The 27,318-nt window shown below is 43.8% G+C and overlaps 1 protein-coding gene across 4 annotated transcripts in view; it reads right to left on the bottom strand.

Annotated features, from left to right (window-relative positions):
• The window catches only part of RBM6 (RNA binding motif protein 6), a 58,498-nt gene that overhangs the window by 27,852 nt on the left and 3,328 nt on the right, over positions 1-27,318 (bottom strand). For all 4 annotated transcript variants that reach the window (XM_062610169.1, XM_062610172.1, XM_062610171.1 and 1 more), the window contains 5 exons: positions 25,589-25,697; positions 22,204-23,542; positions 21,557-21,646; positions 20,505-20,574; positions 8,107-8,180 (listed from right to left, as the gene is read on the bottom strand). In XM_062610169.1, coding sequence (XP_062466153.1) covers positions 8,107-8,180; positions 20,505-20,574; positions 21,557-21,646; positions 22,204-23,542; positions 25,589-25,632 — 1,617 coding nt within the window. In that variant the 5' untranslated portion in view covers positions 25,633-25,697. The remainder of the gene's footprint in view (positions 1-8,106; positions 8,181-20,504; positions 20,575-21,556; positions 21,647-22,203; positions 23,543-25,588; positions 25,698-27,318) is intronic.

The following is a 27,318-nucleotide window of genomic DNA, read 5'->3' as shown; positions in this document are numbered from 1 at the left end:
GTCTGAGCAGAAAATGGCAAAATTCAAGGTACTCTTTTTGAACGTATCACAGGTTAAGGTAGACAGACTTCCATGATTTACCTTGAAAAGGCCCAACACAAACTCCAATGGGAAGAAAACAGACTAACATCCACATCTCTGAGGGAATCACAGCTCTCTTTCACTATCATAAGCATAGTTATGCAAAAACAAAATACACAGTATCTGCAGAAAAGCAGGCAGAGAATGGGTGTTCTAAGAGGAGAAACGGTGCTTCTGCCTTCCTTAACCCCAGGGAGAGTGCAGTTTGACTTTTTTTCAACCTCTACACTCAACTTTTTACCTTCCTGTTCCAGCAATCCAACATCAACAGCGCACCAAGGAACGGAAGAGCAACCGCCGCTAAGATAGCATAAAAGCATGAACAAACATCTGAAGCTAACAAAGACGACTCATCAAGTGAAAATTGCAACACCACTTTGGTGTGCTCGCACTTATCGAAACAGCCCAGATGGAGTCTTAGTACTGTAATCTGGCTCATGGCTTGTAAAACGTATCTGGTGTTCCCTTCAATGTTGCTGGGATTGGGCTGAGAAGACCGCTGCCTTGTTCACCACAACAGCTCCTGTGCAAACCACTGTGGCAAAAATCACGATGGAAAGAGGACTTGTTCTGGAAAGGAAAGTTAAGGTGTGTTCACCAAAATGCCTCTAGTCATGCACACTGAGCCCATACAGACATTTCCCTCTCAATGCCTCTTTGTGTCCTTTAAGTAACTTCAGTCATATCAGCATCATCCACTTCTAAGAGTACAGAGGGAATTTCTGAGAGCGCATCTGAAGTTCTGTTAGTCACCAGCTTACTTAGGGGATGACTTCAAAAGCATTAAAGCAAATTAGTGGCATGAGTCCTACTAACTTTCATATAGGAGCCTTATCAAGGGATTTTATATCTTAATCCAAAATCGCCAGCTCACCACGTACATAATCTATCAATTGTGGTAACACTATTTGTCCTACAGCTGATTTACCATACTCCTTTGAAGCACTTTGACACTACAATAACAAACATCTTCCAAATGGTTAGACAGGAATATATTTAATAGTTTCTACAGATCTTCACAGAAAATCAACTCAATTAGAAACATACAATCTGAAAGAGCAGCCAGCAGTAGAACACTGCTCTTCATTTTAAGGTGAAACTGCACCTATTCATAGCATCTGTGAGTAAGATTTCCTCCATTGTCACACAACTGTTCCATTATCACCTTAAGAGGAGAGGACCTGACAGCTACACAGACAAGGTAGCATCTGTATTCTGCGTATGCACCCAAGGACTACTTCAAATTCCTTCTGGCTCAAGGCAAAAATCTCACCTACAAACAAACTCAAAGGATGAGTGTGCCAGATGCCATGTCACTCAGGATAAAGCATTGCGTATTGACAATGACTGAAACAAAGCTATTTCTTAGGTGTTGCTCTGAAAACAACTGCTCCACGTTACAAGGTTAGCTCTATGGAAGGGGCAGAGAGCACACTTATTTGTGGTACATGCTGCATTTCATGTTCACAAGCAAAAGCTTTCAAGTACTCCATTTTCACAACAGCCATGATGTACATGAAGCCCCATGCACCTTTGGATGATGCACAGCAGCATGTGGTACCCAGCAGGAATAAGTGATGCACTGAATGATCATACAGTCAGCCAGAGGAATGCACACTTATCTTAGCAATCACTCATGGATCAAGTTATTCAAATGAATTTCAGGAAATCACAACTATTCCTTAATGTTTGCCAGCTCAAGCTTCTGCACTGTAAATAGAACATCTATCCCAACAGAGTAAAACTTGCTTGACAAAGCATTTGATATCTACAGGGAAAGAATAGGTATTTCAGAGATACATCAGTGAGTATATAATAGGTATAACAGAGATACACAGATCTGTTAATGTCAATGGGCAAAAAAGCCCAACAAACCCATAGCCACAACATAAATGCCCAGGGGCCAGAGGGAGGGCAGTTTCATCTTAAAGCATCCCTCCCCACCCTTCTCTATGTGGAACAACCTATTTATATAGCAGCCAAAGTGAACTTCAGCACACAGAAGAGATGATTCTGCAATATACATCAATATTTGATTCCTGAGATAACCCTGCTGGGCCATACCTATGTCCCCAGCAGCAACCAGAGATTCTAAGGAATTCTTCTTAAGCATCTGCTGCATGCTCTGAGCAGCTCACCCAGAAGCTGTCCTCTGGGACAACCCCATTACACAGCAGCAATTTAGCAGTAGCAAATGCATACAATCCTCATCACATGGGTAAGGCTGAAGGGAAAAAGGAGGAAGGAAAAGAGGAGGACAGGATTTTGGAATAAAAGCAGGGAGGTAGAGGGACATGACAAGCTGGGATCACACAAGTAGAGCAAGAAGATGCAGCTTCACAACTCTTCCAGTTCAAAGTGCACTTCTTTTAAAACACACAGGTTAGCACGGTTTGCTTCCTGAGGCAAGGCAGGACAGAGCTGCCAAGAAGGCAGTTGTAGGGTTGGAGGAGGAGTGTGTGAAGTCTTTGGCAGAAGATGTCTTATGACCTCCTGTGCCAATGGAAGAGACTAAGAAGATTCACACAGCTTGAACAGTTGAGATGACAGATGTTAAGATGCCAGAAGAGAAGGTGGTCCAGGGAAGTATTTTTAGTACCAGAATTTTTTGGCAGTTAACATTTACAACAAAATCCACCCTTCTCTGCACAGGGAAGGTCTCTGTAGAATGCAGAGATGAAGTCAGTCCTTCCGAACAGCAAAGCAGACAGTGTATTTATCACAACATCCCTGCAGGATACGTATGTACACCCACACTCCCAGCCCTGTCACAGGCCAGATCCAGCTGCTTATTCACAGGCAAGTGTCTGCCCAGCACGAGAAGCCTCCCCCTGCAGCCTTCTGTACTGATCTCAGAGGCTCACAGCTCCAGTTAAGGACGGTACGAGGCAGTTATCAGTGAGACACAAGCAGGATTGACTCAACATGTTGAGCCTCAGTGATGTGAGACCAGGATGAGCTCGTGACAAGGTTACACGCTGAGTCAGACACAGTAAGAAAACACAGATCAGCTCTGCTGTCTGGAAATGCACCCATCTGATTACAAGGTAGACTATGAAGGGAACTTTCTATAGGTCACTGGGATCATAAAAATTACTCCATAATGTGCATGGTTCCCAAAGCATTAGGATGTTTACAGAAGAAACTGCCTAGGTATACAAGCCTTTCCCCTCTCTAAAAACATGCTCAAAGTGGAAAAAATCCAAAAGGCAACTCTAGAAATCCACACTTCCAAAAAGGAGAGCTTTAATAGGGGAAAAGATGTGTTCTAATGATACAACCTGAGCAGAATCCACACACCTAATACACAAGAAAAGCAGAACACAGTGTAGTGATAATCCAAGGAAGACGTATCAAAAGCAAGGCCATCTCCAGCACTCTTAGCCTAACATGCAAATGGATTTCAATGTATTTTTGGACACACTCAGTTGTCACCATCACCCTCAACTGCAGGTTAAAGCTGAAGAGATGGAATGACATTGTCAAGCAAGTAAATAATAGATACCAGACAGGCCATAAAATACACTTAAAGCAGGTGTCATCTTCCATTGCAGAGGGCATTTTGCAGATTCTAGGAAAAAATGCCAAATTCCACAACTCTGCATATCCTACCGACAGGAAAACAAGGATTTTGATGTTTGGACACACATTTTCTTTTACAGATTGCAACATGCTCCTTGCACCACAGGCTTCAAGAAACACTCTGAGGCTGCAGGTCACCAGAGCAGATACATTCTCAGGATAACCACAAACTCCTTCAGTATTTAACTCAGAAGCTACAGAGTTGTGACTGGTTACTCAAAATATTTTCAGGACAGAAAGTCCTAAGCTTTGCCTGCTTGTCACAGCATCTTGTGGATTTTAACACCAACAGCTACAGTGAAAAGCCTGTGAAGTCTAATCTGTACCAGAAGCTATCTATGTTCACACTAAATGCAGAAAAGCACTGCAGTGAATGGAGAAAATGGGATTGGCTCAGAGCAGGAGCAACACACTGCTGATGCCTCCAGTTGCATGGCGGTGGGATGTGCTCAAGAAAAGTGAGCTCCCACACAATCCAGTAAGAATCCCTCTTAGCCTCCCCAGTAAGAAACAGGCAGGGAAGGGAGGTGTCACTGCGCTCAGCAAGCTGAACCAGGAAAACTGCTCTGACACGTGCCAGCTTCAGTGCAGGAAGGCACAAGAGCAAGTCCTGGAATAACCGCTCCAGCACACGCCTGGAAACCTCCACAGTGATTTACAAAGCATGTATTTTTAAAAGTTCATGCTATAGCTCTCCCATTTTTTGCCCTCTTACTTAAGAAACAGGAGGAAAGGATTACAAAGATGTTAGTTACTAGCAACAAAAGCCAGGAAATACACTGCCAGTGTTGCTAAGTTTGAGGCCTGAGAGGATTTGGAGACAATACCATATAGTCGGTCAAGACTAATTATTTGCTCCTCATCTTAAATCCTTCTGCTTCCATATGAATAACAACTAGCTCCACCTCAGTGAAAACAGCAAAACATCCAGGCAGCAGGGACAGGCTCTCTCCATTTCTCCTCCTTCACCTGCCTTAATGACATGTGACAGTGACAGTACATGAAGGGTACTTCATTTCCCACATGATTTTCTCACATCCAGCAACAATCTGAATACACGTGTTTCTCTTACAGCTCAAGAAGGAGCGCAGAGAGATCCCAGTGCCTATGGAGAACAAGAGCCATAGGATGTATTCCCCAAGTTGCTTCCAAGAAGCCATCTGGGGGCTACACCAAGCCTGAATGAAAACACAGTAAGACAAATGCCACACCACACCGCAACCTTCCAAAAATGAGAATAAAGGGGGAAAGATTATGTAGGGGAAACCATGTGCCTTAGCAACAGAAATCCCATTTTCCATTCAAAATACCTGTCTTTCCCCCACGGAAAACCAGCTCATCACAGACAGAAAAAAGGTCTCCTCATCAAACAACAGCCAACTTGTAACAAAAGACCAACAAGAGCATCACCTGCCATCAGGTTGCAACAAGGGCTGCACCCAGGCTCTGCAAAGCAACTCAAGAGAGCCCACCTCCCCTACCAGGGCAAATAGCCCCCCACAGCCAGCAGGAGAGTGGGCAGCCAGCACTCAGCTCAGCCAGACCTGCTGCCCAACTCCTCTGCACGAGCACTAACAGCAATCCATCAGTTCCACACACATCACACGGAACCCTTGAGCTGTAATAAATTGCCAACACAACAGTCAACAAGGCAAAGCAATTAAATAAGGGCGGCATTTTCATTACTTTAGCTGCAGCAGTTAATACAAGTGGAATAAAACTCTCCTACAAGATTAGGGCAACACAGAGGATTGATGTTTCCTTATCACGATGTACTTAACAGGAAGCCCCCTCAAATCGCAGTGGTCACATACATGTGTGAGCCTTACTGAACAGAAGGAGTTGGACCTGGTAAATCTGTAGCTAGTGAATTTGGAAATGATTTTAAAGTGGGTGCTGGTATGTGCTGTGTAAAACAAAATGATTTCACAACGCAGGAATTATAAAATATAGGGATGTAGCAAATTGTTCTTCAGGCAGGGGCAGTTGAAGATGCATTAAATGGCAACAAAACCCACCATCTCTGCAAAAGCTATTTATTCCCAGCCAACAGATGACTGAGAAAGAAGCAGGTTGACTAGTGAGGGACTAGGATGTCACTGTGAGCTGACACTGGTTTGCTATTTATGCTCTCACAAGCGACTGAATTTGACAGGGATAGCTGATAACCTTCTGAAAATAACTATCAAAGAATCTACATCTTAGCTAACACAGGGTTTGGTTTTTGCAGCCTGTAAAAATGCAGATTAATTCTCTATCTAAGGAGACAATCTTACAACTGTACACTGGAAGATATTAAAATTGGGTATCTACTGCCTGAGGACAACTGAACTGCACAAATCCCTTTCTGAGTATCTCTATTTGGCTTTTACTGAGAACTTAAAAGTCAGCTCCCTTCATTGCAGCAGGTCACGTACAAATCTTACTACTTTATTTTTAATTTAAATAATTAGAAGGCCTATTTTCTTTCAAGTTCAATCAAGAGCAAATTAAAGAAGTTAACCTATGTGTGGTAATCCAGAGGTTACAATTCTCCTGACCAAATTCATTCATCCCAAAAAGCATATTTCTTGCTTCACTAAGTATAAACTACAGTAGCTCTACTAAAATATAGTGAAATTGGCACATGCAGGCTTTGGAGATGATCCCATCCAATCACTCTATCTTCCAGGTTTCCTCTGCACACACACACACACACACACGTACAGCAGTAAGGAAAACTGGAAGAATTCCCACCCTATCAGTTTTTAACATGTCCCAGATAGAGCACATGGCTGGGACCACTGCCCCCACCTCTGGCAGGATTCGGGCAGCATCATGCCTGAATGTTGGAAGGGAAACACGGTAAAAAAACTACTCATTCTGAAGGCCTGCTATAACTGTTGCTGGGGAGAGTCAACGTAAGCAGCACTTGAAGGCCAGCCAGAACTTCTTCATGTGCATACAGTGATTTACTGAGCATCTCTTAGCACTTAGCTCAATTCAAGGCCTGGCGCCTACTGCTCTTTGCTGTAGCAATAAAGCAAATCTGATCATGTCAAACACCTCTCCAAACACACAGGGATGCTCCAAATGGGAGAAGGGGAAGAGCAGCCACCACCAACAAAGAAAAGAGGAATTCCCAAATTCCCAGGAACTTAGGAATTGCTCAAGCGTAGGGAGACATTTTTTCCTGTGAACAGAATTGTGGAGAGAATACGGAGAGGTATTTGGTTTAAAGGAATGTCATACAGAATTAGGTTCCTCAGTGACAACAAAATGAATTGGGAATTGTAGCAACACTGACGAGGAAATAGAAGTTGTCACTGTGGTAAAAGTAGTAAGTGATTCCCGGTGGGAATGCACCAGGCTCTTTCCCAGCAACAGAATTATTTCTGTAAAATATTCTTTAAGTTGTTATACCTCTGTAACTGAAAATAAAGGCAAATGCAAGCGCTTAGTGGGACCTTTGGAACCCCAGCTGTGAAGACTCATTAACTGTAAGTACATTTTTGCAGATGCACAGCTCTGAATCTGACTCATGACTCTCTTCCCCTGACAGCGAGACTTGGGATTGAGGTAAAAAAGGCTTTAGATAATTGACGTGGATTCTTACTCAGGCAAATTAAGAGGAAAAAAGAAGCAGAGAAGAGGCTTAAGCGATGTAGTGACGAAGGGAGATCAATTGTTTAGTGTTTTTTCCTCGAGTGATCCATCACCTGCAGTTCCAACTCACAGGGAGGATGGTGTGAGACGGGAATCTGTTTTATCTAACAAACTTTATGCATTTTGAATAGCGGACAACTAGCCTCAAATACCAGCTCAGAGTAAAAGCTCCCCTTGGGTACTTACTCACTGGGGATTTAAGCCATTTTGCACTTTTAAGGGCTGGATATGTTCAGATTTACCAAGTACAACTGCACGTAGGGTAGTCTTCACGTTTGCAGCTTTTGCTTGCAAAGGACAGGATACATGTGGGGGAGACACAATTACAAATCTCTCCCACACACAAGGCATACAGAAAAGTGGAGCGTGCAAGGCACAGCTGACTCAGAGCTGCACACCCGAGGCCTCACCTCCAGTCACATGTGTATATGCATGTGCACGCAGAGCCGGGGGAAGCATTTGATGCTCACAGAGCTCTTTCCAACTGGATTTCAGTGTGAGTGCAAAAGCATCAGGCCAAAACCTGGGTTAGGAGTCTGTCAGCCCCCAGCCTCTGACTTTACCCACATACATCAGCGAGGAGGGCAAACCATTTGGTGTCCAGCAGCTCTTTCACACTGGCGTTTCTAAGCCTTTTACAAGTTTCTGGAAACAACATTTAAACCGCAGTGCTGTGTATTATACAAGAACAGATCTTCCTTCGAATGGTTCAAAAATAAACCTCATTGCCTTTCCACCACCCCACCAAAAAATAAAATTTAAAATCTTCTAGCAGCATTGACCGAAGTGTAAAGCAACCTGGTTGGCTTCCATGCATCCGATGGCCTCTTCCAAGAGTGAAAACTCCACGCAGACATAGCCATAGTCGTAACCTGGGGACAGCATTTAAATACAGACGGGAGTCATGTTAGTGCCTTGTCATAAAGAAAGCCACATCAAATATTCACTTTCCCTCCAATGACAAACCCTTTAACCACCACCCCTCTACTCCAGAACGAAAAGGAGAGAAATCAGGGACTAGCTGGATGATGATTAACTGCGCAGTTTATCATGAATGTTAATAGTACAGTGTTCCCACTTCCCCTTACACAACCCAGTGACAGGCACACCCTTCCTCAGGGCAAGAAAGAATTGCTTTGTTGTTTTTTTTAAAGGCATAGTGATTTTCCATTGCTAGTTTCACATTTTGTGCTACCTTGGAGGCAGTGCTCCCCAAAGCAAGTGTCGATAAGTCATTTTGAAGTACCTTGCTGCAAATGTATTTTACATGAATAGCCAGCATTTTAATTGGGCAATATTTCAGACAGAACTAACACGATTCCTTTGCCTGCGCTATTTTTCCTTCAACACCTGCTTACTTTTGAAGTCCAATCCTTTGTATTATGAAAAAGTACAGCAGAGCAGGAATGAGAACTCCAACTTTCTCATTTTGGTATAGACGGGATTGCACATATAACAAGAGGGTGTGGGAGCTTAAGTTTAGATGCAAGAAACTAGAGAGCCTTTAATCTTCTCACTCCTTGGAAAGCTGTCATCTCAGTCAGTGGCAGAAGGGACTCACTGATGCAACCGTGTACTCCAGTCACCTGCCCTGAAATGTTATGTCCCACAGAAAAGTGCAGGGTGAACACCACGGAAGCTAAGACCATCCTAAGAGCCATCCTTGATGTTCAAACTATTTCCAAGAACTGAAGTGCTAAGGAACAACCTGAAGTCACAACCTCACCCTCCGCATGCCAAGGCCACCTCCAAAACAGTGCTTTCCAGATGATCGTGGGCTGAGATGCTCCTACATGAACGAACAGTGAGAGGAAAGGCTCAGTTCCCTCCTGCTGCTCTTTTGGCTGGTTAGGAATGAGAAGAAAGGCAGTCTGCGTGTGCCTTGTACCATTTTAGGCACCTAGCTGTCCTGGTGAAGAGCTCATCTCTCCTGAAGATGCATACCTTAATACTAGTACCTTCAAACCAGTTACATATCTGGTTCCTAGTGCTTCAGCCCCTCACCTTCCACAGGAAGGTAACTCCACACACACTTCTTTCAAGCAAGGCATTCCAGTCTCCTGGAAAACAGCCCACATCTTCTCCAAGCCTACGCCAAAGAATATTTGCTGCACTCCTCAATTTTTCCCTCTCTGTTTCTTTACCATCTTCGTACTTAACCACATCAGAGACAAGGCCACACAAAACTGTTTCATCATCAAACCCTACTGGTATTTTTTTTACTATTATTATTATTCCTAGAGCTCTCTGTGCAAGCTTGTAACAACCCAATCCTGACTGTGCCCATTAGCCTTCAACAACAAGACTCCAATTTGAATCTAGCTCCTCCTCTACTCCACAGAGGAATTTATTCCCCTTCCCCATTTTATTTAAGTCAATATAATTATACTAAAATGAAATTTATCATCTGGGTGCTCTTCAGCTCAGTGAAAGATGCAGCCCAGCAGCATACCATCTGTAGTGGGATGCAGCTAAAGCAACTCAATACTCTGACATGAAGTAGGCACCTGGACCTAGAGGTACACTTTCAGCTGACAGCATCGACAAACCCAAATTCACCCAGCTGTTCCCAGCACATCCATTCTGCTCTGCAGTTCCAGCTGCAGACTAAATCCCATTTTGGAAATGAAGCAGCTCTCCTGGCTGCAGACAGAACTGCTCTCCAGGAGCAGTGCTGCCCCTTGCTGGGAGACTGCTTTGCATTCTGGGCAGACACCTCGACTACTTCACCGCACAGCATGCAGGCTCACATGGCACATTTTAAACTCTTATTCAAATCCAGAAATCTAGATTTGAGCTCTTCTTTCCCTCCTGTTTAGAAAAGTGCTGCATGAATGATATTTTTCAGCCTGATTCCCCTTCACAGGATGCTGCTGTAAACAGCAAGCCAGGATCAGTGTTATCTTACTTCCAGGTGCCTGTGAAGCAGGGGGTCTCCTGACAGGCAGGAAACAAGATTGCAGAAGTTTTCACTGTTTGCTGTACAATGAGAGACAGTTTACACCCCAGTCCCCATGAAGCGAATGAGTGGTTCAGACATGGATTTAATCCAGCATGACACAACTGAGAGTTCAATGCTGAATGTTACACGTAGATTAAAAAAGCTGAGATGCTTGCAGGAATGTACACTAGAGGACCCTTCCAAACATTACATGATAGATAGGGGCAGATGAGCACATTTTCTCCTTCGACACTTTCCTGCCTCTGCTCTTCCCCCCAAACTCACCCCCCCTCCCCCATAAGCATAGCTGCAGTAACATGCACAATGAAAACAAACCCAGAAACTGTGGCCCCGTATCCTGCCAAAAAACAACTTGAGGCCAAATATTCAGCTCTTGTGGTCAGGTTGCAGAGGGACACAGCGTTCTGCAATTCACTACAGGCTGGCCTTGCACAGACAGCACTGAAGCAGTGACACAAGAAGAGAGCAGTCTGGAGCCACTGCTCCACTTCAAACCCCTGGGGAAGATCTGGGGGCACTTCACACCTTCCCCTGCCCCCAGATCCAGCCCTTTGCACAGGTCAGACAGGCAGCTCAGCACGTGAGAACTACAGAGTAACATCAGTTCTGGATGGTACGGCACCCCTACTCTGTCCCACTGTCCCCAGCTCCACAAGAGATCCTTCCGTTTCAGACTGTGATAGAGCGGCCACTGAAATGGAAGCATGTGGAACAGCAGCACTGCAACAGAGTACCTTCAAAACACAATGCTTGCTGACTTTTCCACGATCTGCAATATTCACATTACCCAGAACACACCACTTGAAACAAAACCAAGTGACCTGAGGCTGATTCTTAAAGGAGAGCAGCTATAGAGGCTCCTGCCACCAACTATTGTACCTTTTCCCTGCCTCCTCTGTAGGGATGGTTCAGCTCTTTGTGTACCAGCTGCTGACCTTGTATAGTTTTATTTCTAAAGCCTTCACGCACTTTGCCTGTCAGAATGCAGCAATTCAGCTGCTGTAATCAGAACAGGGCAGGGGATTTTGACAGAGGCACAGGGCCAGGCACCTAATGGCAGGAATTGGTTCAACAGGCATCCCAAGGTGAATGGGAATGCTCAGACACCCACTGGTTATTCTTCAAGCCATTATAGTAAAACCAAAGTGATCAAACCAGCAAAGCAAAATCACTGCTGAAGATTACAGCATGGGTTTTTTGACTCAAAGTGGCCTAAATTCACATGCAAGGTTTCACATGAAGATATAAATCCTGACACATTCTTAATTTGACTCTTCACTTACTGATTGGTACAATAATAGTTTCAGGATACACAAAAAAGTGGAGTGGAGTAAGAAGTGCCTTATGTTTTGGCAGACATGTATGTGATCCACACAGACTGTCAAAAAGGAAAGAAGTCAGTATTTCCCCCCACGCAAGCTCTGAGCATGCTGCAGCACAGTTACACTGTCCCCATGAACTTTCCTACAGAACAGTCCTCCAACACTTGAACTCATCCAGATTTTGGCCCTAGCATAGCCATAAAACATGCATGTCCTTATCCACCTGTGTTTCAGGTCAACTGTGAAAAAGGACTTTTGTACCTTATTTAACCTCTCATCTGCACAAGTACCACAAGCTGTATACAATGGGTGAAAGAGGAACACAGAAAGAGCACATAAAAAACAGGAGGCTTCTGTTTTAAGTACTTCTATGTATACACATTTCTTTACAGATGTTCCCAAATCATGCTCAGCTGTTTTCTGCACTGGAAATGGGCACGACTGCTTAATACTTTGGAATAAGGACACATTTTGAGCTCCAGGAAGCTGGTCTGCAAACATTTGAATAGGGAATACTTTGCCTCTGAAAGAGATGGGCTTTAGTGAAGTGAATTTTGACAACAAATAGCAGGTCCCTGTTAGCATGCCATAGTTTGGCTAAAAATCCTGAAAGCCTGACTTAGAATTACTGTTCTTTTGCTTCAGATAAAACGATCAAAGATTTGGGATTTAAAATAAGACTTGCTTCTATACACACAGTTTCTACTGAACAACTGACACACAGTAATGTGTTACTTCATGATAGTTTGATATATCAAAGATCTAAATAAAGGAAAACCATAATGTTGCTCTGATTGGGGCTGTAAGCAGTGTGAAGGCATCAAAAAAATATCTCTGGAGTTTTTGGAGGCCAAGTGAAAAGATCATGTAATGACAGCAGCCCTGCCTATGCCAAAGCAAAGATACTTTTCAAAGAAGGCATGATGGCAACATGACAAAGGCATCCAGTCTGAGAGGTGATCCATCTTCTTGATTCTAGGAATGAGCACACAGCAAGTCACGTTACCACCCACCCCTACAAGCTTAAGGCATTAGGTAACCATAAGTCCATGGTGAAGCACCACCTGCATTCTCAAAACCATCTGCTACAACCCCCCATCTGCTGTGGTGCAATATGAAGATATTCTCTCTCCTCTGGCCTGGAAAGCAAGAAGATGGCCTCCTGTTAAAGTAACTCCATATAACAGCTTGTCAAAAGACAACTATGTTAAACTGGATTGCTGGGCCAGCTGAGAACATGGTGGAGGTCCCTGACCCTGCCAGGAGGGCAGAAGATGATAATGATGGAGTCTCCACAGGCAGAGAGCTTCTCAACCATCTCAACAACACTTCACTTGTGTTTTCTGCAGAATGAAGCAGAACTACCACAGAGGAAAAGCATTTGCAGCTTTGGGTACTTCTTGGACTCAGAGAGATAGCACATTAAAGCAGATCCATGGCCAACCTGCTGAACAAGTTTATTCTTGCTGCTTGCTCTCTCCAGAGACAGCATGACAAAGCCAAGTGCAGCTGAGGAAATGTTCTTGCAGATGTTCATATATGTTGGGGAAGAAAGTTCTATTGCTTGCAAAGCAACTATGACATGAAGCACATAGTGGATATGAAGGACTTCCACATGCCTTGAAGGAATCTGCAGTCTCAAACATTGTCCTTTGCACAGCTTGCGTAGCGGAGACAGGATTTAGTACACTGTTCTCAGAGAACCTGCTGTTCCTTGGTTTGAAAGGAAGACCTATCTCATCTGGGGAAGATTCGGACAACATGCCCATGACCCCATCCACAAATCTGTTTTCTCCAAGGAAAGATGCAGATGTAGGTCATCCCTACTAAACAGCAAATACCCCATCACAAGAAAACACTGGAAAACACAAGGCTTTCTCTGTATCTCTGTGCTATTACAGCGTACTGTTAACAGGCATAATACACGCAATGCTTCCAAGAAGCCAGGAGCTCCTGGGCACGCACTGTACTGCCTTTACCCGCGCTTATGCAGCGAGTCTTGTTATTGCAGCAAGGATGGGCAACAGCATAGTGCCTTCTGTGGTGAGCAGAGAAAATAAAGCTGCACTCACAGTCTGAAAACTTGGAGGGATGCAGCACGACGAGCTATCTGTGCTAACACAAGCCCAGAAGCCAAAACCAAGAGCACTTTCAATACCAGCTGGTGGATTCTGAGCATCCATAAATTTGTCAGATCTCTTTACTGCACAGATAAATTGGTCTTCAGAGCTACTAAAGCTGAAGAGCTGTACCAGAATAAACAGGATGATCTGTGACAAGCCATATCCTCAATTTCTTTCAAAGGCTGAGCATTTACAAGCCACACCTGGCTGCTGGGAAAAGGTCTGTCACTTCATACTGTCCCCTCTGAATAAAAAACTATTTACACGCTCATTCATGACAGTGCTGCGTAAGAGAGCAGGATATGAAACACAGCTATATTCTGAAAGGCAGAGCACTACAGTCCATCCTCTTCCGTCCATCCAGGAGGACAAGAGACAGAAAGGACCTGCCTGAGATGTTCTCAAAAGCAGGCACAGGCAGCCTTATAAACTACAACAGTCTGAGCCCCAAATGGCTGTCAACCCTTCTTGGCCCAGAAGGGGAGCAGTTTGTACACCAGCACAGAGAAGAGGAGGGAAAATCCCACAGTACTAAGATCATACACACTGTAGCTTTATTAAAGACAAAGTATCACGTTATATTTGTACAGAAACCAGGAATCCTAGGGGCCATCACAAAACCCCATGAGAGGGCTGGAGGCCACGTACCTGGGAAAGTGTTGCAGACAGGAACTTGGTTTTAAAGCATTCCTAATGTGAACCTGGTCTCTGGGATATATGATCTGTACTTATCACACACGACTGAGAAAGCAAGCAACGCAATAAAGTCAGCACACTATGTAAAGCCTTTAAGTTCTGTGCTGGAGATGCAGAAAGGGCGAGTGTGTTTGTAAAAGTGGCAACAGAGGGAAGGATTCTGCATGTCAAAAAGACTGTATGTTTTATGGATGAATATGTTTGTTGCCTTTTCTGTAGAACAAGCCTTATAACCCTGAATCAAAGCTGATCACTATCTCAAACACTGACTTAAAACAGATTTGTACTTCCAATTTTCAAAGCCACCACATCACAAATGAGGAAAAATGGGCAATAATGCCTTTTGCTTCCAAGAGACAATGCAATATTGCCCTGAAATCAAGCAGGACTAGTCAAAAGCCTCCTGCCCACACAGCTGGGAAAACTGGCAAGGACTGGTATTGATGACCATGGACTAATTCCAACTAAGTGCTTTTTTAGGCCTCACCAAGCTATTCTGGCTACAAACAAGAATCAACTGCTTCATGCAGATCAGTGCTAAGTTATTTCTTCAGCTTTTGAAAGGTGAGCCCCTGCAGACTGCAGAACTCTGCTGATGAGCACATGATCTGATCATGCCTTCATGTGTGCTACAGCATCTTGTGAGCTCATGGATCATCACTTCAGCTGTCAGCAAGTACCCAAGATCTGCATGCCCTTATTCATGGCTGATGCAGTAGAGTGGGCCAGTCTTCACTGAGCAAAGCAGTAAACACAGCAACAGTTGACTATTCTTCCTGTGGTGCATTAGCACCAGCCTTGATGGTGGGCCAAGTTGTCTTCAGTATAATTAGCACAACAGGCAAGACTCACCTCTGTGCCACAGCATGTATCTGAGACATCTCACATCAACCCACAGCACAGTCTTTGTACTAACCCAAAGAATGTAAGTCCTTGTGGGATCTACTGCTAATCAAACTCCGTAAGGTTGGTGCCAAGCCCTGATCATGAGGAAGCTACTAACGGGCCACAAATCCACCCTTCAGAGGGGTTTACCCAGTTTAGCACAGTGCTGCTGCACACCTCCAGAAGCATCCTCTCCCTGTGCAGAGCAGCAGCTCAGCTCCCCAGCCCCATCTAAGGCTGGAAGCTGCAGCACGAGGCATCAGGCACTGGGAGCAAGCACAGTACTTCACCAGCCTTTTGGCATTACCAACCCAAACCCCACCTGCATGTACAGCTACAGTGAGGGAACTAATACCTGGGCCAGACAAATGCATAGCCATGCCTGTTACCACAGTAGCAGCTCTGCTTGAAAGGAGAGGAGCTCTTACTGCCTTGGGACTCACTCCAGCTATAGAAAATGGAGAATTTATCCCTAGTATGGAGAGGAGCACCACTCAGAAGTCTGCACCAATTTTTCCACCACGAAATACGAAGTTCTAGACTTCAGATTAATGAGTTTTAGAAAAATGCAGTACTAAAGAATAAAAATGTAAATTTCAGAGGGCTCCTGAAATATTTCTGAAGCCAGCAACTCACTGTTCTGATATACAAGAGAGACTGCACTTGAAAGAAAAGAAGCACCTTTGAAAGGTTTATCTAAGGGGCTTATTAATATTTAACAGGGCACCAGTGTGGCAGAGCTCAGCAAGAAGCAGCAAGATATTCCAGTTTCTTCTAGGACTCAGCCAAGGCAGTTAAAGTTTAACAAAGAAATGGATGAGGGGGGCAGTTCCAAGCACGACATAAGGGCCAGGTCTGGAGAAATGAAACAAAAAACAAATGCTGGTGCCAGAAGGTGTCTAAGCAAGCAATAAAGTACATTTAGCACCAATAGTACTTGCTAAAACAAAAACTTTTCAACACAGAGCATGCAGCTGCCATTACACAGCTGCTAGGTTAGTCCCATTTTCAGGTGACACTACATTTCCTGCAGGTACCTCCACCACAGGAGGATGCCTGTCCTTCAGCATCAGCCACTTGTATTCAGGTGCACATCCCTCTGCCCCCAAGCATTTCTGCTGTTCAGAGCTCCTCCCTGCTCCAGTCATCCCATTTCCATGGGTGCTTTGCTCCTTAGGGGTGCAGCACTGTGCTCCTGCATCCCCACCCAGGGTTCAAAAGTGAGTATTCAGAAGAGTCAGAGAGGGTTAACAAACCCAAATCTACCAATTTCTAAAGTGCTGCACTAATTTAGAGGGTACACAAAGGAGCTAGGGTATTCCTTGCTGCTCCTTCTGATGCAGCCCAGCTCACCCGGTCCCTCCAGGTTCACTTCACAGAGCTCCCCTCTGGGCATGCTGCTTTCCATCTCTGTCAGTGTGTCCATTCTCCACCAGTTTCTCCCAGCTTAGGAAAAACTCTCAGTTCTCCAGATGGGCTTGCAGGGTAAGCTAGAAAAGCTTCATGGGCTGCCAGCAATTTCTCAGGCTCATTTTCCCTGAACAGCTTTTCCCAACTGCTGGTACCAACCCTAACATGAACCCTGGTTGGAAAACATACATTCTAAGCTTGTCCCACTACAGACTACATCCAGGAGAATCACTTGAACAGAAGACTCGGAGTACACTTTATGTTTTCACTTATTCCTTGTCCACCGTTGCAGCATCTTTTAAGGATGAACAAGTCATAGTAAGCAGCCCTTTAAGACAAAGATAGCTCCATGTGACCTCTTCTTCAGGTCATATGTGTGTGTTCAGCCAAAGAGTTCTTTGTGTATCAGATACTCAAGATGATATCTCAGACTTTGCTTATGTTTGGCATTAGTCAGGAAAGCAGAAATACAGCTTGAAGAGAATCAGGCAGGAGATAAGTTTAAAATACGATCAAAATCAAGCCCAGGACAAGGCGTGTTCGTGTTAGATTCCTCGAAGATCAAAAGGTACAGGTTTCAAGTTCCAGGCAGTCAGCACCAACACAGGCAGCAACAGGAGAATGACAGACACCATGCCACAAGTAGCCTGGTGCTGTTACACACTGCAGTAGCAGCTCCACAGATTGAGGCCCACACTGTAAACCCACATGAGAGCCTTGACACCAGTGAGCAGAGGTAAGTACCTTCAGATGGGATAGGGGGAGCTCACAAGCCATTACTGACAACCCCTTCTGAGCGAGCCTCTGCTAAGTCAACACCGATAGCATCTACAGAAGCAGCAGTAGATCCCTGGTGCTGCCTCTGCATGAGGTATCACATACTAAAACAGCTGATGGTCTTTGAGAAGACTCCACTATCACCTCATGGTTTATTCTTTGTAATGATTAATTGAACAGACATGACCAAACACACTTGAAAAGGCAAGCTGACAGATAAGCCAACAGTCTAATACAGTTATTCCTGCCAAGGGTTACACATTACATTGAAAGCATCCCTCTTCCCCCACAAATGGATTTGATACTTTCAGTCTGAACATACAGGCACCAATTCAAAAATCTATCTGACTGAAATTACAAGTCGACGTTGTGTAGAGTAAAACTATAAAGTCTGACTTGGGTTTTGTCATTGTCTCTAAATATCTGCCTTTTTGATGTAAATAGAATTATTATGCCACTTCTTGGGGTCTCTTACTACCTCGATTAAAATCTAACCACCATTTCAGTCTGCGGGCTTCAGTGGCAAAATAATCTAAAGAATAAACAGCTTGAATGTGTACCAAAATCGTATCAGGTATATTAAGAACAGTGTTCCATGCTCAGCACAATCTTCAGTGAAAATATGCTTCCCTTAGCACATACACAGTACATAAAAAGAAAGGGCTTTATAAAGAACTTGAGCTGTGTTTTCCAAGGAAAAAAAATCAACCACATATTTTCCCCCAGAACAGAAAGAGTCTCGTGAAGATCATACAGTGGAATTATCATGCTGAAGCTGCTGAGATAAGCTTTATGATCAGCGTTATCTTTTTGTGAAGCTGATCCGAACCTCACTTATTCCAAGTTAATTGCGTGTTGTTTGTTATGGCTGTTATTGTTCTCCACCAGCTGCAGGCATTCTTCTCTCAAACACACTCCACATGCATACTCATGATTAATGTTATTTTTAACCTTTCTGGACAGCACTCCAAACTATACAACCCACTCAGACAGGCTCAGCACGCACTCCTCTGAGCCAGCCTGCTGCCATCCCATTGAGCGGATAGAGCAATGCAGCCAGTGGGTCCAGGTGTATCCAGGAGACAGAAATAATCCAGCAAGTTTGCTTCCGATTCTTATGAATATTTACATACACACCTAAAAGCATTGTTTCACTCATGACTGGCCTCTAGTTTCAAACACGCTTGGCCTTTCACAAGTCAATATGACTTCAGTTTCACATACTTCTCTATAGGATGACCTCACGTGAAAAGCTGGATTGAATTTACTACAGCTTCTAGTAAACCCATTGTCAAGAAGAAGTTTTCAGAATTCAGGAAGCTATTATTGTCCTAGACGTATCCATCTTGTGTAAGAAGATCAGAAAGCTGTTTAAATTAGCAGCTGCACTTGCAGCCTCAGGACATACTGCAAAACAAAGTCTATGAAGCATCCACATAATAATCCTCCACTGCTTAAATTACTGATGTTGACAGGACCAGGTTAAACAACAGCTTTAAATAGTTCATAAAATACGAGCTAATTTTAACTTCATTCTTTCCCTTCCCACAATTGCCAGGGAAAAAGAAAAAAACAAACAACCTTTGCAGCTGAGGAGACAAGACTTAAAGAGAATGCACCCTTTAGGGAGAGAGCAAAGAACTGCAGCCCTCATATTACAAGCAACCACCAGCAGATACTAGGGCTTCTGCACATAACTTCAAACACTGCTTCTCATCCTTTGAAATAGGGAATGAGAAGCAGAAGACAACAGTTCTCTAATGACGGCAAGAAGTCCTAATAACATATATAAGAGACTTACGAAGATATTTCCAGTTCAAGTTGATTTATTACTGAAAAGTGATGTGTTTCAGAAAAGAAACAGCTAACAAATCGCATCAGCACAGGCAAAAAAATAAGGATGTTGCAATTATTGGGTTGCAGTGAGTGTTGTGCGAGTGACGACAGCCATGCTCTACTATACTTAGAAAAGGGGAAAGGAAGTAAGAAAGACTGAGTGTGCCTGCTTGTTGGGCCAGACCAGATTACGTGACACAGGAGTATTCTTTAGTTCAAAGGTTCACAAAAAGGTTGTGAAATCTCCTTTGACAGCTTCCAGAAACAAAAATACACTTGAGAAATAGCCACTGGCCCAGTTTCGCTCCTCAGCTACTAAACATACAGGAAGCCTTTATACAATGCATTGACACCAAGAATTCCAGCTGCTTCATGTGCAATCCATGCTGCTAATAAGAAAGCACTGGTGAAGGTAGAAGCCTCTGCTTTTATAAGTTTAAGAAACAAAAAGTACTGTTTACCAGGTATTTCCTACCAGTATTATCCAAACCGATTCCCAGGACTCACCCTGCATTTCCTACCATCGCACATCTCTGTTCCAGTACAACTTTCTCACAAAGCAGCCTTGTAAAATATTTCTTTCTTCAGAATCCTATACATACTGATCAGAAGTACAGCAAAACTTTATTCTTTGAATGAGGAAGAGCATCCAGACCCAGTACTTGGATATTTGCTTATAAAACTTACTTTTTCCTTTTTTTTTAACCTGTCTTCATGTCTAAGTAACAGCTCATGTTACTGAAGGAGAAATGTTAGGATGTATCAGTTTTCCTGAGGACGTTACTTGTGCAGGACATGTTCCACAGTAAGACCATCTCAGAAACAAGGTACAGAACAATCCAAAAGGATTTAATAATAATTGCTTTTAAATTTATTGAGGAATTAGGCTGCTGTTCCATGTCAGTATTGGCTTTACTCTTGACGGCTATTAGAACAGCCTGTTTTCTTGCTGCTCTTACATCTCTCTAGAGGCACCAGGACATACACCTTATCTCTGAAGTACCAGTGGGCACAGCCATCAGTTTTTAAGACTAGAGGACAAACTACAGAACCCAGTGAGCATTTTCGGTCAAAAATGCCTGTAATTATGGCACCAAAGACTTAATCAAACTGCCAACGTGAGTGTCAGTGTGAAAAATGCCTTTTGTAAACTTGAAACTAAAAGCACTAGAAAAGCATTCTCACCTGAACTGTAATCTTTCAGTCGCAAGTCCTTCACAGGTGTTCCATCAGGTCCTCGGAAAGCATTGAGGATCTACAGGAAAACCAAGACCCACTTCAGTCTCCAAACTCAAACCTCAGAAAGTGAAGCACCTGCTAATGCACACTTCTCTCTCCCCAAGACTTCTTTTCTTTCTCAGTTAACTCTGTTACAAACTGAGACATTTTTCTGATTAGGTTCCAGCAGTACCCGAGAGCTGTTCTTTGAGTTTGGGAAGTATTTTGGGGTTTTGTATAAGTAAGTAAGCACCATTTACACCACAATCCAACTGTGCAAAGGTTTATTATGCTGCTTTCAGCCAGACAGCTCACCTCTGATCCTTATTTAAGGTCAGAGATATCTTGATGCCTTTCAGAAATCACAGGACATGGGGTGACTTTTCTTAGTCTTATCATCCCCTGATGGCTGAAGTTTCTGCCATGAGTTCTCCCGTGCCAAGCCTCTGACCACCACATCTAACCCTAGCAAAAACTGTTGCATGTAGGGATTCTCATATCTGGAACTGCCACCAAAAAACCCCAACCTAATTCAAAGTGGAGCCTTTTGGAAAGGGAGCTTCTTTCACCTGGTAGCCTAGATTATTTTTTGCCTTTTTACTAAAATCAGCAGTAGCAGCAGACATCTTTTCCATCTTTATAAGATCTCATTTAAGCAATTTCAAGTAACTAAGAATAAACAAGTTCACTTCAACACTACATGTCTTCTGAGCCCAAAATATAACAACAAAATAATAATATTTGGTATATAAAGCAATGATGGAAGTAAGGCATGTTAAAGAGTCTGGAGTTGAGGCTTTTAGCCACCAACACCCCACACATGACTGCAGAAAAACTCATCACTTACAGACTCCCCAAACCCCAGAATAACAAGGTAAAAGATAACACTGCAATGACTTCTAAATCTGGATTTTTTCCTGAGGAAAATGACAGACCATCTGTACTACATTAACCAGACTTAAAATGGTGCTTTTAAAAACCCCTGAAAGAAGTTTTTGGATTAAAAACATCCCACTTACGTCATCCTTTGTGGCAGTTTCAGGCACTCCTCCTAACCGAATGAGCTTGCTTGGCTTCACATATTTGGGACAGGTCCGGTAATCTTGGTCCTTGAGTTCACAAAATCAAGATGTTTTTTACAAATGAGAGATGGTAGCACACAATTCAATCTCAACAGTAGTTATTAATTCAGTAGTTACCATCACCTTCAGATTTCAAAGTTAACTCTGAAGGAAAAGCAAGCCTGCACGAGAACAGCTGTACTGTTCTACACAGGTCCACTCAGGCAAGTAGCTCCTCTATGGTAGTGCTCATAAGCAATGTTCAGGAGAAAACAACAAAATAAGCTTTTCTATGTATTATTTTTCCCCAACTCTCTCCTTCCCTCTGGTCATTTTCAACTTGGGACCTTTCTGAACCAAATCTGGTTCCATGTATTTTAACAATTCCCAACTGCTAAACTGCATTTCTCTTGAGAAGAAAGTATTTGTGAGATAGAAAAGGTGCTCATTAAAACAACCTGGAGCATGAGGATGATCTCAGAGAAGGACGGTGAATTAGGATAGAACTGAAGTGATGGGATATGAACAGAAGACTCCTTCATAGCTCCTTCCATTCTTTGGCCAACACACATTTAACAGAAACATCACCTGACAAAACCACCTACCTGAAGGCTCTTATAGGGCCTAGAATCTTTGCTGGGTTTTCCTTCTGAAAAGGACTTGCCATGTTCATAATCAAACATCTGATGCCCTGGCAGCCGGTGATCCACATCACGATACTCAATGTTTCGGTAGTCAGTGTCTTGCCTTCCAAGGAAATCCAAGCCACCTTCACCCTTTAACCCAAGATCAGAATCGGATCTTTGCTGCTCCCCCCCAGAAAGCTGCTGCTGTTGCTGCTTGTTAGAAAAGGTCTGAGGTTGCTCCTCTTGTTCCTGAAGAGTAGGAAGAGGTCCACAGCTATTTTGGAAATTGTGTGAAGCGTCGTCTTCAAGACCCAATCCATGGGATTCCTCTTTTCTGGGTGGTGCTTCTGAATGTTGAAATTCTCCTTTTTGGCTACCAAAGGGAGTTCTATCTAGATCAAGTGCAGACTCCTCTCTCTTGCTGGTGCTTAAACCAGAGCCCTCTCTTTCTGCTAAAGGTACAGTAGATTGGTTGCGCCTAAAATCTACAAGGCTTTGATCCACAGGAGGCATTTCCCTGTCTGAGAAGTCCATAGGAGGAGCCACATCTCTGCTCCTAAAATCCTGATCAGATCGGGACCTGTGCCTATTTCTGAAGTCTGATGATGGTGCATTTCTGTTTCTGAAGTCCAAATCAGAGGTGCCCACACCCCTGAAGTCCCAGTCAGGTACGTCCCTATTTCTGAAGTCTGAATAGGAATGCTCTCTGCCCCTGTAGTCTAACTCAGGCATATCTCTCACCCTGAAGTCTGAATGAGATCCATCTCGACCTCTGAAGTCTAGATCAAAAGACCCCCTTCCCCTGAAGTCTGATGGAGGTTCATCTCTGCCCCTGTAATCCATATTATGTGCTTCCCTATCCCTATTGTTCATACGGAATGTCTCCCTATTCCTGTAGTCCACTGAAGGAACGTCCCCACCTCTGAAGTCCATAGGTGGCCCTTCTCTGTCCCTGAAGTTTCCAGAGTACATATCCCTGCCCCTGTACTCAGAAGAGTGTGGCTCCCTACCTCTGAAATCCATCTGAGACTCATCTCTGCCCTGGAAGTCAGATGGTGGAAAATCTCTGCCCCTGAAATCATGGTGCCCCTCCCCACCTCTGAAGTCACTACGTGGTCCATCTCTAGCTCCAAAGCTGAAAGAAGGTTCCTCTCTGTTGGCAAACTGAGGATTGAGGAGGCCTGTGAGTGCCTGGATATCAAAAGGAAGTGATTCTCTGCCAGAGAAGTTGCCAGAGTGTCTTTCTTGAGCAAGGCTATCAAGGGAAGGAGGATATTCCCTGTTCCACCCGGGAGCAAACCTTTCTTCTTGGCTCCCACTGTAGAAATAAAGACAGTATTATTCATAACGTGCTTAGAGTCTGAAATCTACACAGCAGCACATTCTTCTCTAAACTTTTTATAGAGTTGTGTAACAGTCTAAGATCCGCAGAAGATATTGATGTTTGGCAGTTTAAGATGAGGCAGCATACGACAGATGTGAGAAAGTAAACTTGGGTGCTCCCATTTCAGCACAATTTCCAGAAGCACTCAACAGGGAATACCTGCAATATTAATGGGTTAATGATGGTAGCAATCCACATAGTCCTGCACTGCACACAGCTGGGCAGCTGTTCAAGGTTCCACCGGCTGGTGTGTTTGCTCATTAGCATCACCAGCACACGCCTGTGAGGAACCACTTGAGCTTAAGTTCTCCAGGCAATATTACAAACAGCTAACTTAACACGTCATCCTGAGGCACATAAAAGCAGAGGTTACCAAACATGCTCCATTATCATACTACAGAGACTCATTTCTGTTTCCTTGTGCTGGAGTCTAAACTGGCACAATGCTGAAAGCTACCGGTTCAGACTCTGAGGATGCCTCACAGGAATATGCCAACAATCAGTGTTCAAGATGATCCTGTGCTTGTGCCTCCAGACTGGCTGTCTTACACCAAGTTTACAGCACTATAGCAGTGGGCTCTCCCGAGCTTTATCTCCTTTATCTGTATAAAACCACTCAGGAAAAGGTCTCCTCCTAAAAGAGTTTTTCAAAACCCAGTGAGATTTTTGGTGAAGGGGAGGTTTGAGATGAAGCTACCTCATTTTTCATGCAAGTGAGGCTTCAATATATTTTTTTTTAAATTGAATAACAAAATATCAACACATTTCAAAATAACACCAAATGCTACCCAAAGCAGTGGACATTTCCTTAGCAACTACAGCAAGTCATGTTGTTCTTTGAGTTTCACAACAGAATCACTCACCAACAGAATGCAAGATGACATTTACACAGTTAAACCACATACAGATCCCCTAAGCTACATACCCCTGTTTCACTACCCTGAAGAACAGTAATTAAAACTTGGTACGAGGTTAGAGTTCCCCACCCAATATCATAAGCAATTATGCCAATAAAATCCACTTAAAAATCAGCAGAACCGTTATCATCACAGAACACAATCACTCCCTCATCAATGCCATTAAGACATGTGCTGGAGAATACTCATTTTCATAGCTCAGATCTCATCAGCTTTCTCAATACATTACAGTCAGACAATTACTTGAAGTATCTTATTTCAGAAACCTAAGGTATGCCACGAGGAAGTACCTTTATCACGTTGATATTTAAGTAACTGAGGTGGGCACATAAGCAAAGGATGAAAGAATTATGCACAACAGAGGAAAGCCCTAGCTTTTGGTGCCTCCATTTTCATTTTTATAGCCAGAGCCCTCTTGCAAGCACAGGGCCAACTAATAACCAGAGGAATATAAACTAAGAAAAATATCATGCTGTGCAGGTCAGTTGCATAGGAATCTTTAAGGCAGTTCCAGTGACATTCAAAACTGCCTTATGCAGGAGTATTGCCAAGAACATGGGGATATATGATCTACTTAAAACTCACGGAGAGAACTAAACTCTCAAAGTTTTCATAAGATGCTGTGTGCAATGGAAGTGCCAGAATTTCTGAAGTTAAGGCAAGCGCCACAGTTGAAGAGAATCAACATGACACTATTAGGCTCTTCTCTTCTGTGTCTTAACAGTGCATAGCACCAAAACCCACATGGCTTATCACCACCTTAGCTTACAGTGGCTAAACCAAGCATCATTAGAAAAGGTGGTGTGGAGAAGGAACAGAAATACTAAAAGCAGCTGCTGTTAAAAACAATAACAAATGACAAATCTTCAGAAATACAGAAAGTTACATTGTCACTTAACTTGCCTGTTCTTTGGCAATCACACCTAACTCAACACAGACCTCAGGAGTTCTACCAAAATAGCCTGTGTGCAGAAGGTTGCACAGAAATACTAACACACAAAGTTCCTGTGGCTTATTGTATCACAGAATGTTGCTGAAACAAACTGTACGTTCAAGTGCTTACCGAAAAGAGCCCATTCTGTTGCCTTGTCGATGATCTCCCCACATTTTGGTCTTGTCTGGTGGTTTCCAGAAATGGTTAATTCACTCTAAGAACACCAAGACAGCAAAACCTGTCGAATAAACAGCATGGCAATAAGCCACAAAGCAAAGAACACATAACGTGAAAAAAACCACTGCTGATTAGAAGGGGTGTGTGTCAGGATTCTGATCAGGATCCACAAATATACAAGACCACATCCAGGCACGAATGAATTTAATTGTTGCCTTTTTCCATGTTCAAATTTGCAACCATCAAATGACTTCTGAAATCAAGCTGTCGATATGGGTGGGCAAACAATGTGATATCTGCTTTGATTAACATAAAGCTTTCCAACATGCTGTGCTGTCTGACACTATTTGGAGCGCAGCTAGACGCGAGAAAGCCACAATCATCACCAACCAGGACCGCTGCCGAACAACAGTCTGCAATTAATGTTTAATCCAAACTATTTTTTTTTTTGCCAAAAGCTCCCTGTTGTTCAAGGAAACGATCACTACTATTGGCCTACTATGGTTACTCTGCCCTCAAAAGCATGTAGATAACAGAGTAGACTTTGCCAATAATCATTACAGGCACTGTTCTCCAACATTGCCCTCATCAAGCTGAGTGACGCAAATAACACTTGCCTCATCAGAGATCTAAAATTTCATCCACTTCCTCCCACCAGCAGAGAAGGTGAGGATTTCCTGGTGACTGTCAAAGCCAGGCCTTGAAATGGGAAATATTTCCATCTTTCTCCCCGAAACAAAGGTTGCAGCATAGAGCAAAATGAGGCAGCTAGCAACCTGACAGTCTCAAATCTGCTCTGGCTAATTCAGTTGCAGCAGTGTGGGAGGGCTCCTGTGCCACAGGACCAGGGTTAGGAGACCTGGTGCTCTCGTGCTGCTGCAAAACAGCTCAAAAGCAGGATTAAACTGACCACAGTGGTTGAAGAAAAGCAGATCCTGTTTCTTCTAACTTCCAAAGGTCAGCACTGCCAAACAGGTGGCAGGTTGACAGAGCGGCTTGTGACAGATCTCAAACCAGGGAGCAATTCCAAGTGCTGTAGCTGGCAGTCACCTGTGCCAGGGAGCTGAAGGGAGCTGCCCTGCCAAAAGGGAGCTCCCGCTCCTGACGGGGTCCATCACCAGCCAGGGAACACTCATGTGGGAGCTGGGGAGTACGTAACAGTGTGCAAGCTGATGAAGGCAACCTGTACAACTACCACTGAATCACGTGCCCCATTTCTAAAGAAACAGGATCATTTAGTTGGCCACTTGAGCCCGAGAGCACTGGTCTTCTCATGTTTTACATGGCTCTCAATGCAAAAAGCAAGCCCCTGATCCAGAGGACTTCCTCTGTTAGCTCCATCGTATTTTCTTTCCCGGAGGTGAATCTAAGAGAACTGAGACTGCACGCTTCACAGAGAGCAGGTAAACGGAGATGGTTGCGGCAGTCATCATTATGGTTGGCTGGCATCAGCTGGTCCTTCTATTTATGAACTTTTGCAGCCTACGAACACAGAATCCTAGAATTGCATAAAGGTTTGGCTTGGAAAGGACCTTAAAGCTCATCCAGTTCCAACCCCCTGCCACATGCAGGGACACCTTCCACTACTAGAGCAGGTTGCTCCAAGCCCCTGTGTCCAACCTGGCCTTGAACACTGCCAGGGATGGGGCAGCCACAGCTTCTCTGGGCAACCCATGCCAGTG

The sequence above is a fragment of the Pezoporus occidentalis genome, unplaced genomic scaffold (genome assembly GCF_034315485.1).
Source record: "Pezoporus occidentalis ecotype Australia unplaced genomic scaffold, CSIRO_AGI_Poc_V1 ctg145, whole genome shotgun sequence".
In the NCBI taxonomy this organism is placed as follows: domain Eukaryota; kingdom Metazoa; phylum Chordata; class Aves; order Psittaciformes; family Psittacidae; genus Pezoporus; species Pezoporus occidentalis.
The sequence above is the reverse complement of the archived record's forward strand: the minus strand, read 5'-3'. Positions and strand labels throughout refer to the sequence as shown.